This window comes from Bombina bombina, chromosome 3 (assembly GCF_027579735.1).
Source record: "Bombina bombina isolate aBomBom1 chromosome 3, aBomBom1.pri, whole genome shotgun sequence".
Taxonomy (NCBI): domain Eukaryota; kingdom Metazoa; phylum Chordata; class Amphibia; order Anura; family Bombinatoridae; genus Bombina; species Bombina bombina.
In genome coordinates, this window is record NC_069501.1 from 659,479,891 (window position 1) to 659,492,844 (window position 12,954).

At 34.0% G+C, this 12,954-nt stretch overlaps 1 protein-coding gene across 1 annotated transcript in view; it reads right to left on the minus strand.

Moving 5' to 3' along the window:
* Positions 1-3,496: 3,496 nt before the first annotated feature.
* SKA2 (spindle and kinetochore associated complex subunit 2) overlaps positions 3,497-12,954 on the minus strand; it is a 20,287-nt gene continuing 10,829 nt past the window's right edge. Inside the window, exons 3-5 of the mRNA XM_053707388.1 lie at positions 12,576-12,752; positions 6,305-6,389; positions 3,497-4,254 (exon numbers count right to left, since the gene is read on the minus strand). Of these exons, the coding sequence (XP_053563363.1) occupies positions 6,309-6,389; positions 12,576-12,752 (258 nt within the window). The 3' untranslated portion in view covers positions 3,497-4,254; positions 6,305-6,308. The remainder of the gene's footprint in view (positions 4,255-6,304; positions 6,390-12,575; positions 12,753-12,954) is intronic.

Here is a 12,954-nt window from a genome sequence, read left to right on the forward strand (position 1 = left end):
TGATGCAGTATAACTGTAAAAAGCTGACAGGAAAATATCATCTCAGCATCTCTATGTAAAAAAGGAAGATATTTTACCTCAATCTCCTCAGCTCAACAGAGTAAGTTCTGTGTAAAAAGTTATAATTCAGCTGCTGCTTAGCTGCAAGTAAAAAAAATATATGAAGAAATGAACAGCAGCCAATCAGCATCAACTGTGCTGAGGTCATGAACTCTTTTACTGTGATCTCATGAGATTTGACTTAACTCTCTTGAGATTTCATAGTAAACTTCCTTAAACTGAATAGGTAAATAACATGAGAGTGCACAAGGCTCAATCCCTTAGCTGTCCTGGGACAGACATACTGATTTTTTGCTTAGAAGTCCTTTACAATGGGATGTGGCCACTGAAGAACTTTTGAGGTAAAATATCTTTCTTTTTTTACATAGAGATGTTCAGGTGATATTTTCTAGTCAGTTTTTTACAGCTATGCTGCATCACTTTCAAGGGTTTCAACATTTGGGTATCATGGTCCTTTAATATACTATATGTTAGCCCCTTTGATGTTAATGTTCATAAAGCTGAAAGCCATATAACCTCCATGCTGACTTTGGGGCAGTGTACTAGAGATTGTGTACTTTTGTAAAAGTGTTTCATTTGTTTAAGGTTGCCCAGTCTGCTTAATGATTAGACATAATAATTAAGTTATATGCTAAGGGGCCAAATTATCAAGCTCCGAATGGCTTCAGGCTCGTCATAAACAACAGTTATGAACCGCTGCTCCATAACTGGTCCGCTGCCTCTGAGGCTGCGGTCTGCAATCCGCCCAATCCTATACAATCGGGCTGATTGACACCACCTGCGATTGGCCGCAAATCTGCAGGGGTGGCATTGCACAAGCAGTTCTGGTGAACTGCTTGTGCAATGTTAAATGCCGTCAGCATATGCTGTCGGCATTCAGCGATATCTGTCGGACATGATACACTACAGTGTATCATGTTCAGACAGACATTGTTAAATTGACCCCTTGGGCTTTACTCATATCTACTTGTGCTTTAGCACTAAAAAGTTTTTAACAGGATTAATTGTACTTATTACACTAGTGAATAATGCCTACAAACATTCCCATCAGAGGGGGGTTAGCTATGTAACATAATAAGTGAACTTCAGATGCTGTCAATGGGAGGATTTTATTATTAATACTGTGACCCAGTGAGAACTCCTCATATAAAACTGTCACCAACCACAATTTGTAGTTATGCATAGAGGTCATATATCCTTTACTTTTTTCCACGGTGTAATTCAATCTAATATGTTCCTATTCTTCATCCTATACTGTTGTCTGCGGCCGAGGCAATTAAACATCCTATTGTAAGGGACATTATGTGCAAATAACTAGATATTGATGTAAAGTTGAGAAGTGAAGATCGTTATGAGTCTCAATGGTGGTGATAGTCATAATATAACCAACCTAGTGGTTAACCTATTTTAGTAGCTTATTCCCCTCTGATAATCACCCGTTATCCACACCCTAAAACAAAAATTCTATCTGTTAAATACCCATGCTATAAGAGGCCTTACTCCCCCCACTTACCAACCATAGTGATACTTTAATAGCATTATTATCTTTTCTCAGCTCTGAGCTTAGGTTCACATTCCAGGCATATGTGGCATACTAGATGTGGGGTTTGTAAGCAGCAGCTATAATGAGCAGATTATTCCTAAATTCACATAACATAAGCTCTAAGTGAGACACAAATGTGGAATGTACACCCTTTGTTATAAAATATAATTTTATATGTGTATTTTCATTTACTATGTTCTTAATCCTCTTGCGTTTGAAATATCTCCAGTGCTTAAACCATTCAGAAACCATTGTACTCAATCTATGTAATATATTAGGCTCAATCTGATGGAAAGAGTAAGCTAAACAATACATAGCTCCCAACAACTCCTTACCATTATTGAATATCTAACGTGAGCTCCTTATCACAACAATTTTTATACCTGCATTGAGTATCTAATGTTAGTGAACTATATTCTCAAGTGGTGCTTATCTGCTGAAAAACTTTCCTGAAACCAATGTGTCATTAGACCCAATAGGGTCTCCTATAGGACTAACATGCCGCACTAGTGTTACCTATATCAAAGGGTCTATAAGTGGCCAGCTAATTAGTCACTCATGAAAGCTACCAAAAATTACATAATGGAGGTTTCAGATGTTTATATTTTAGCAATCATCTTACTTATATCCTTGTACTGTATTTTATGAACATGTATCTCTAGTTTTTCCTTGAGCAAAATCTCAAAATATTAAAAAGAAATTATTTTACAAATGGAACTGCGTTACAATTTCTGTTACCCACGATGGTCAATGCGAGAAATGCAGCAAAAGATATTCAATTAGGGAGAACTGAATTACCAATTGGCTAATGAGAATTAAGTTCAGAATCAGATTTCTATTGAATGATTCAGTAATAGGAGGAGTTTAACACTGATAAAATCTCTGCACATGAAAGAGAGTGGGTGGTTGCCGACTTACTGGCTTGACAACCCCTGCTTGCCAGAGCTGCCTTTTTGCTTACCTGATGCTAGTGGTAACACAGTCTTTTAAGACAAACCCTGTTGGAACCCTCTTGCTGGAAAAGAGATATTGAGCTCACTTCTCTTCCAAAAATTGTGCGGATCTTCCTTTATATGATAGTGGAGAACCCTGGGGACTGAGCTCTCAAATTGGTTAACTGGTAACGTATAGCGATTGTTAAATATTCTTAATAGACTTGAGCAAATATAGTCTCTATAAAAATAGTTAAATTGTAGCTGTGATTTAAAGTGTATTTTGAATTTATAAATTAACATTGCATAGATCAGGGTATTTCAGATAAGAATAATCATATTTAAAATTAAGTAAGAGTTAAACTAAGATTTTATTGTGAGATTTGGATATATGCGCTGCCCAAACATTATTAGATAAGCTATTTATTGAATTGGTTAATATTTCTGTCTAATTATAAATTGTTCTAGTGAAATGTAATTGTGATATTTGATAGTCTATTAATTTTTAAGTTAAGGTAAATGTATAGATTATATTGTGCCCATATCTAGGGTACCAGACAATTTAATTGAATATTGATTGATGTAAAGATTTTTACAGCGTGTAAATTACTTTAATATTGTAATAATCAATATATATATATATATATATATATATATATATATATATATATATATATATATAGTTAGTGTCATAGGAGATATTCAGTTTACTACATACATATAATCGCTGTGTTCAAAAAAATTAAACGGGTCAGAATGTAGGAAATATTTTAAAGTGTTATTGAATATTAATATCAATAATTGTATTATTAATATTCATAATCAATGAAGTCAGTTGATTTGGAAAATACTACCATTTTTTTCATATTAATATGAAAGTGATTAACCCATTTAATTACAACATTTAGGGTTTAGAATGACATCTTCATTTGAGACAAAACATTTCTGCTAGAATCACAAATTGCATATTCTTTAATTTATTTAATAAACACACAATACTTTTTAAAAAATTAAGCAACTTCTTTGTACAATGTAATGTAAATTTTAACAGAAAAAAAATATTAGATTATCAATATATTTACATACATTATCAAAACAGTTTTGTTTTTTCCTTTCTTATTTATTTTTATTTTTAAAAAGTCCATATTAACCCCACATAAAATTCAAAATGCCAAGTAATTCCTAAAATTTGCTTCAACATCGATATCAGTGCTTTTATTTTTCCATAGTTTGAAAGCATTATTCTTGAAGAGCCAAATGTTTATTTTCTTTTTACAGTATAATCAGTTATACAGAGAGCAAACGGTATACTATAGAATAATTGTTTCTAGGGCAGTGGGAAAATGCAGATATAAAACCTATTTAAGATTACAGAATATGCTATGCAACAGTAAAACTTCTAAACGTCTAAACGTCTTCTCACTGACAGCGCATACCTTTTTATTTTATCAGTTACATGTATGTTTTTCTGCAAACACAATTTTAATATTTTGTATATGATTCTTTAAATAACTTGTTCTTCAACTACAAATAAAAAAAAAAAAAAAAAAAAAAAAAAAAGGAAAAACACGTTTCTACTGATGGGTAGTGTTCTTGTCCTTCTTATTAAGATATATCAATTTATAAATAAATTACAATAAAGACACAAGTAAACCATATCTTTAGCATTGTTGTTCTGCCATTTTAATACTTCCATTTATTTTCCGTGTTCCATGAAACCTAGAAAAAAATTAAATAAAATGATTAGGAGAAAAAAAAAAAAAAAGTTTTAAGAATACTGCTAATTTTTTTTAAAGTTACCAAGTGTCTTTGTTTCCCTATTAGTGGATAACAATTTATTTAAAATGTGGGCTCCTCTGGACTTCATTGGGCTTCAAAGTTTCTACTACACATTTTTTGGAGAAGGTTATCGAGAACAGTCAGGAAAAAAAGTTTCTAGACTATTCAATGTTAAAGATAAATAGATATTAAACAAGTCCTCTGCTCCTGATGTAACCATGTTGGAGCTAATATGTATTTTTAAGTTAATGTTAGCTCAAAGAGAATATGAGCCTGATTAAGAAAAGCTTGCCGAGAAAAAACCATGCAAAATCTTTGGATTTTTTTTTTAGCGCTATATTGTAAAGTAGGTGTATGTACTCAGAACCTTGCATACCAAGATAAACAGCGCTCAAGCTAAAAATTGTCTTTATAGAATTAAAGAGATATCACAGTAATGGTGAAGTAGAGAGCTTTATGTCATCAGGCCCCAAGTATGATTTATCTTGATTTCATGTCCAATTACACATGTGGACATGAGAGCAGTTTAAAGGGGCCTTATATATTAAAGGGCCATAATACCCAAATGTTGAAACACTTGAAAGTGATGCAGCATAGCTGTAAAAAGCTGACTAGAAAATATCACCTGAAGTACACTGTCCCAAAGTCAGCATGGAGGTTATATGGCTTTCAGCTTTATGAACATTAACAAAGGGGCTAACATATATAGTATATTAAAGGGCCATGATACCCAAATGTTGAAACCCTTGAAAGTGATGCAGCATAGCTGTAAAAAACTGACTAGAAAATATCACCTGAACATCTCTATGTAAAAAAGATATTTTACCTCAAAAATTCCTCAGTAGCCACATCCCATTGTAAAGGACTTCTAAGCAACAAATCAGTATGTCTGTCCCGGGACAGCGGAAGGAGCGAGCATTCGTGCACACTCATCTTATTTCCCTATTCAGTGTAAGGAAGTTTACAATGAAATCTCAGAGTTAAGTAAAATCTCATGAGATCACAGTAAAAGAGTTCATAACCTCAGCACTGTTGATGCTGATTGGCTGTAGTTCATTTATTTTTCTTTTTTTTTACCTACAGCTAAGCAGCAGCTGAGTATAACTTTTACACAGAACTTACTCTGCTGAGCTGAGGAAATTGTGAGGTAAAATATCTTCCTTTTTTACATAGAGATGCTCAGGTGATATTTTCCTGTCAGCTTTTTACAGTTATTCTGCATTACTTTCAAATGATTTAGCATATGAGTATTATGTCCCTTTAAGTCTTATTAATATTATGTTACCACTACTAGTTTCAGGGACACACCCCTTCCTCAGGTGTGGAAGGGGCGTGTCCATGAAACTAGTAGTGGTAATGTATACACAGTCTGGCCAGGCAAGTGTTTGCAGTTTCTCTCGCTCTTCATTTATCAGAGTACTATATGATCTTTAGTTTTTTAAAAGGTTTTTATACTTGTGATTTAATACTGCATATTTGTATGTTGTAAATTTGTATATTGTATGAAAGTGGGGACAATAGTGCTCCATTATATCTCAAAAACTTTAATTTGCCCTTCATTGTGCAAATAGTATTTTTAACCTATGTGTTAGGACTATATACAATAGCAACATTCAATACTATTACTTTGTGAATAGGTATAGGTTATATCTTTTTAAATGTTCTAAGACATGGTCTGTCAGTAAAATAAAGTGTTTTTTTCTACACATTGTGTATTTCTAGTTTATATTTGCTGTATACAGCGCTGTTTATTTACTCTCATACAACCTTTCTTGTTTCTAAAAACAGCTGCAGTTCAGCCCTTAATCAAGTGATTAGATACCTAGTATATACTAGTGGTATACATTTCTCAGTGTGTGGCACTCTCCATACTATATATACACATACACACATACATACTATTTAAACAAATGCAAAGCAATGCTGAAGATAAAATATGTTCTAGAAATGAAACGTACAAAAACCCTTGCATTTTAAATATACCTCTTACCTTTTTAGTTCAAATTGACACCCTTTAATGCCAAGTTCTCAAATTGTTTAACAGATTGTATTTCTTCTTCAGAAAAGGGATTTACCTATTAGAATAATAATGCATATATTAGTGTATATGGCACAACAAAAAATAATTAAAGACCATTTCTGTGGAACTAATAGTTCTAAGAATGATGTATACATTCTATACAAAGGAACAAAGTTGTACTTTAGAAAATCTGATCACTGGGTTGTGTATGGTTTCACTATTACACCACTATTTAAAAGGGATATGCAACCCAATTGTTTTCTTACAATATTCATATAAAGTATATAATTTTAAGCTTTTAAAGACATTAGGACCACCCTAACTGCACTGGGCTTTAGCGCCGTTAGGATAGCATGGAACGTCGTAGCAATTTGTCCTGAAGCCAACGGTGCTTACTGCATAGGCTTAGGTCATGGTGGGCATGCCTAGCGTTGTAGACTTGCCCCCCTAACACAATCCCATCATTGAAATCTCGCAATCACATGCACGATTGGTGGCTGCACGATTGGTGGCTGCACATATATGCCTCATGTTAAAGTCTAACCCATTTAATTCAGCTTGCACACAGCAGTGCATGTTTGTCCTTAAACATACCAAGGGAATGAAGATCATTTGATAATAGAAGTAAATTGGAAAGTTGATGAGAAAAAAAAAATTGTATACTCTATTTGAATCGTGAAAGAAAATTTTTGGGTTTCATGTCCCTTTAAGATACTATGGACACGTTCTATATTTAGAGAATAAAAATAAAGGGGAGAAAAAAAGGATGAGAAAGACCAGCAAGATTTGTCAGATATATACGCACACTAAGTCATGGTATATCATGTAAACTAAAGAAGAAACAAAATGGTCTAGCCAGACAATTTTGTGTTTATAGTGAAGGTTTTATATGTACTAAACTAAATATAATCTAACCATAGTTGAAATAATTTTTAAAGTACTGTTTTGCCATTTATTGCTTTGTGTTGCTTCGTATTCCTTTATTGGAAAGGGAATTGTTGGGTACAAAATGTTCTAGACCTCTTGAACATTCACTTTCCCAATAAACTATATGTCCCTAGATTGGTGCATCAAATAAAGTTGCATTGGAACTGCTTAAAAGATTAACAGAAAATGTAATTAGTACTCTAGTACTACCTAATATAAAGGCAATAGACTGAAGAAGATACGGTTAAATGAAATACATATTTTGACATTTAAAATGTGGATACAATGCACTTTGAGTCCCTGGGAAAGAATACAATGAACTTTAAAGAACTTAGACAAAAAATACAAAACAAAGACAATAAATATTAGAACCGTCAGGGACTAAATTGGATTTTTTTTTAAATGGACACAGATTGTTAGATTTCTTTATTTCTTTCAGGTTGGTGATGATTTCTGTATTCCCAGTGACTGATGTATCAGTCTGCATGAAAGAGCCTTATAATAGACTTTTTTGTTGATGCTGCCGTCTGCACTTTTTTTTTTTTTTTTTTAAAAGTCTATTTTTTTGTGTATGTGTATGATAGAGATTAGAGAGGGTGCTAGATCAAAGTGTAATAAAAAAATATATATGAATCAAGGACTGCACTAAATGGATTTCCATGTATCCAAAAATCTAAATTATTTTAAAAGCTGACATTTCGGAGTACATGACTCCTTCCTCAGGCCATGGTGTGAGAAAGGAGATGTACTCCGAAACATCACTGTTTTGAAATAAAATGAACTGATTTTCAGACACTTGGAGTGCAGTCCTTGCTTGTGTGTAAACACCAGTGTCTTAATACTCTATGGAGTGAAACAAAATGTGCAAAAATATTTTAGGTAAATGCTACTCAGGTACATCACTAATTCAAGCATGAAATAAGGAATGTAAGCAGAATGAGAAAATGAATTGAAATTGCCATTACAGTGTTAAAATGACATGCTCTAATCTTTGCGGGGGTTAAACACATAGCATTACAGCTAGCGTTAAAATTATATGCTTTAAAAGGACCAGTAATTACAGTAGATTTGCCTAATCAACAAATGCATGATAAAAACAAACAAAAAAAACGACAATGCAATAACACATGGGGCGATATTTATCAAAGGTCTGCGGATCAGGTCTGCCAGACCTCGCTGAATGCGGAGAGCAACACGCTCTCCGTATTCATCATTGCACCAGCAGCTCTTGTGAGCTGCTGGTGCAACGCCACCCCCAGAAGATTTGGTGTCAATCAACCCGATCGTACTCGATCGGGTTGATTTTCGGAAAGGTCTGTCCGCCTGCTCAGAGCAGGCGGACAGGGTTATGGAGCAGTAGTCTTTAGACCTCCGCTTCATAACTGCTGTTTCCGGCGAGCCTGTAGGCCCGCCAGAAACACTGGCCCCTCAAGCTCCATCCGGAGCTTGATAAATGGGCTAAACAAAATAAACAGCTGAAGAAATGCTACCAATAATGTGAAATACTTGAACACAGTGTTTGCTACCTGGTAAATACAATTATACACCGAATTAGTAAGAGAGAAAGAATTGCACCAAAATCAGATGCAGTTCAAAGACCAGGATATCAAGCAAATCACTAGAATAAAATACCAAAATATGTCAAATATGTGCAATTTATTAGAGCATACTTTCATAAATTAAATTAGTGACTCTGTAAAACATGAAAAATGAAAGCAAAATACAGAAAACATACTAACACACACACAAGGGACAGACAAACAAATCACATGGGCCCCACTAGCAGTACTGAGCTAAACCTAAGCTGGCAAAAACATCAAAAGATTGAAAAAACAAATGTTCATGGTGAAAAATCCATCCGTAAAGTGATGATATGAGTATGAAAGGACCGCAAACACATGCAGTATATAAAAATAGATGAATTATGATGATGAAAAGAATCAATATGTGATTTCAATAATGCAGATGAATGATTTAAACAATTGTTGGTGATGAAATCAAATGACTTAGGTAAAGTTACAGGCATGCAGTATAACACAGCAACCAGTATATCAAGCATATGATGATGATGGAGATGTGTGGGGGATATGACAAGTAAGAGTTCTCAACAGGGGCGAGTGTATTTAGATCAATGTAATCCAATATGGGTATTTAGGCAGTTCATTTAGCACTCAGAGCCCCTGATACTGATCACTCATGCGATCCTCCAGGTATTACTTCCGGCCGCACCACACTAACAACCACCAACTCTCTGACCGGCAGAGGTGACGAGACAGTCCCACTGGTATATGCTGCTCCACAAAAGTATAGTGGGGCGATATACTTCTGTGGAGCAGCATATACCAGTGGGACTGTCTCGTCACCTCTGCCGGTCAGAGAGTTGGTGGTTGTTAGTGTGGTGCGGCCGGAAGTAATACCTGGAGGATCGCATGAGTGATCAGTATCAGGGGCTCTGAGTGCTAAATGAACTGCCTAAATACCCATATTGGATTACATCGATCTAAATACACTCGCCCCTGTTGAGAACTCTTGTCATATCCCCCACACATCTCCATCATCATCATATGCTTGATATACTGGTTGCTGTGTTATACTGCATGCCTGTAACTTTACCTAAGTCATTTGATTTCATCACCAACAATTGTTTAAATCATTCATCTGCATTATTGAAATCACATATTGATTCTTTTCATCATCATCATAATTCATCTATTTTTATATACTGCATGTGTTTGCGGTCCTTTCATACTCATATCATCACTTTACGGATGGATTTTTCACCATGAACATTTGTTTTTTCAATCTTTTGATGTTTTTGCCGGCTTAGGTTTAGCTCAGTACTGCTAGTGGGGCCCATGTGATTTGTTTGTCTGTCCCTTGTGTGTGTGTTAGTATGTTTTCTGTATTTTGCTTTCATTTTTCATGTTTTACAGTCACTAAATTTATGAAAGTATGTTCTAATAAAATTGCACATATTTTTGACATATTTTGGTATTTTATTCTAGTGATTTGCATGATAAATGGGCCCCTTAGTATGAACTGCAATTGAGTAGTTTTTTTTATATGACGCATTTCTAAGTTAAAGGGCAACTGAACCCACATTTTTTATTTCATGATTCAGACAGAGCATGCAATTTTAAGCAACTTTCTAATTTGCTCCTATTATCAATTTTTCTTCGTTCTCTTGCTATCTTTATTTGAAAAAGGCATCTAAGCTTTTTTTTTATTCAGAACTCTGGACAGCACATTTTTATTTGTGGATGAATTTATCCACCAATCAGCAAGAACAACCCAGGTTGTTCACCAAAAACTTACATTCTAAAAACTTACATTCTTGCATTTCAAATAAAGATATTAAGAGAATGAAGAGAATTTGATAATAGGAGAACATTAGAAAGTTGCTTAAAATTTCATGCTCAATCTGAATCATGAAAGAAAAAAAATTGGGTTCAGTGTCCCTTTAAGTCTATTTCCACTCTTCCTGTATCATGTGACAGCCATCAGTCAATCACAAAATGCATATATGTATATTCTGTGAATTCTTGCACATGCTCAGTGGGAGCTGGTGACTCAAGTGTAAATATACAGAAAACTGTGTACATTTTGTTAATATAAATAAATTGGAAAGTTGTTTAAAATTGCATGCTTTTTTGAATCATGAAAATTTAAATTTTGACGAGTGTCTAATTAATTAAAACATGTAAATTTAACACTATAAATGACCCTTTAACAGTCATTAAAAGTCTTACCTTTATTAAAGAAAAATAAATAAGTGTTCTATGCATACATTAGATCAAGGATCCGTTCTCTTCCAGTATTTCTTTTTCAAAAGCATTGAACAAGCTTTTCAAGACCAGAGGCATCTTTATATATTATACACACACACACACAGTACTGTGCAAAAGTCTTAGACCACCATTAGATTTGTGGTTTTATCAACGTTTTAATGACCATCTATATTTATTTTTCAGTCTCTTTATTAAAATGCAATCAGAAAATACAGGAAATATTTACACAAAGTATATATAAAAAAAAGCCTCACAACACAATTTTCAGAACAAAATGGCTTCTTGGGGCAAAAGTCAGTATTTAGTGTGACGTCCCTTGGCACTAAACTCATCTTGATCTATTTTGGGGAGATTGTCCTGAAGTAATCTTCTGGTATATTATACCAGGCTTCTTTCAGCACTTCCGAGTTCTTCTTTAGATTTTCTTATTAATTTCTCTGTCTAGTTGATCCCATACTGCCTCTATAATATTCAGGTCTGGACTCTGAAGGCCAGTCAATGACTGTCTGTGTTTTATCAGCTGTTTTTCCTCTCAAAATATGATTTCACTGCGTTAGTGTGCTTCCGGACTCTCAAAGAAGAAACTATGAGAAACTTCTAATCAGATTTTGAAAGTTTCCTTGGCCTTCCAGTCCTTTTTTTGTCGTTGACTTCTCCAGATTCTTCAAATTTCTTTATAACAGCTTGAATACCACATCTTGAGTATCTAGTTTGTTTGACGATTTCCCTTTGAGAGTGGCCTTGCTGATGCAAAAGTATGATTTTTGGTCTGTCAAATTCTATGATCTTAGGCATTTTGAATAGAATGATGTGATTGAAAGTTGGTCTTATTAGCAAGCTTCCAATTAATTAAACTGATACCACATGTGTATGTAATGCTCAAGCATGTCTTGCACAAACCTTGTGTAATAGACCATTTTCAGAGCAGTCATTTTAACGTGAAATAGTGCAACAAATACAGGTGTTAGCAATGACTTTATTTAGGGTTTAATTTCACTTAGGCTTACGAGAGCCGGATTCCTGGTATTGCTCAAGTGTAAGGGGAGGTCACACTAAATACTTGCCACTTTTGCCTATAGAAGCTGTTTTTCTGATTTTCTTCCATTTTTAATACTGCATACAAAAATCCTGTATTTTCTGGTTGTATTCTAATAAAGAGACTGAGAAATAATTATATATTGTCATATATGCTTATTATACCATTGCTAAAACAACCAATCTAATGGTGGCCTAAGCCTTTTGCACAGTAATATACATACACACATACAGTAAATATATATATATATATATATATATATATATATATATATATAATTTTGTACTGTACAAGGGATGTGATCCATTAGTCTGATTATGGGATTAAAAAGCACATGGTCTCTTCAGGCTAATTCCTGCAACTTACTAGATATTAGTCATATTTAAGCAGTAATCTTTAGAAAAAGAAGAAGAAAAAAACCCAAAATGATTTAGAACTTAAGAGAACATACAATCAGCATACAATAAACTATGCAGATACATTTTTTTACCTGAAAGTCAGTTTGTTGTTGTAAATGCTGCACCATTTTCAGCGTATTCGTGATGGTTTTCTGAATATGTTCTACAGACTTCTGTTGGTCAGCAGCAATATTATCCAATTGTGATGATAGAGTTTTGAATCTTAATTTGACACTTGCCAACTGCTCCAACAACTTGGCTGGATTTTCCTAAAGCAGAAATTCCTAATTAGGAATATACACAGCGCAGTGTACACAAGTGTGAAAACATTAGCACAAAGATTTCAGCCGTCTCAGACTGTATATTCATTCCCGCTCGTGTATTTTGTCTTGCTGAGATTTTTTAAAGAATCTATGATATATCAATAGTAACAATCATATTATTATTGGTTATTTGTAGAGAACAGATTCA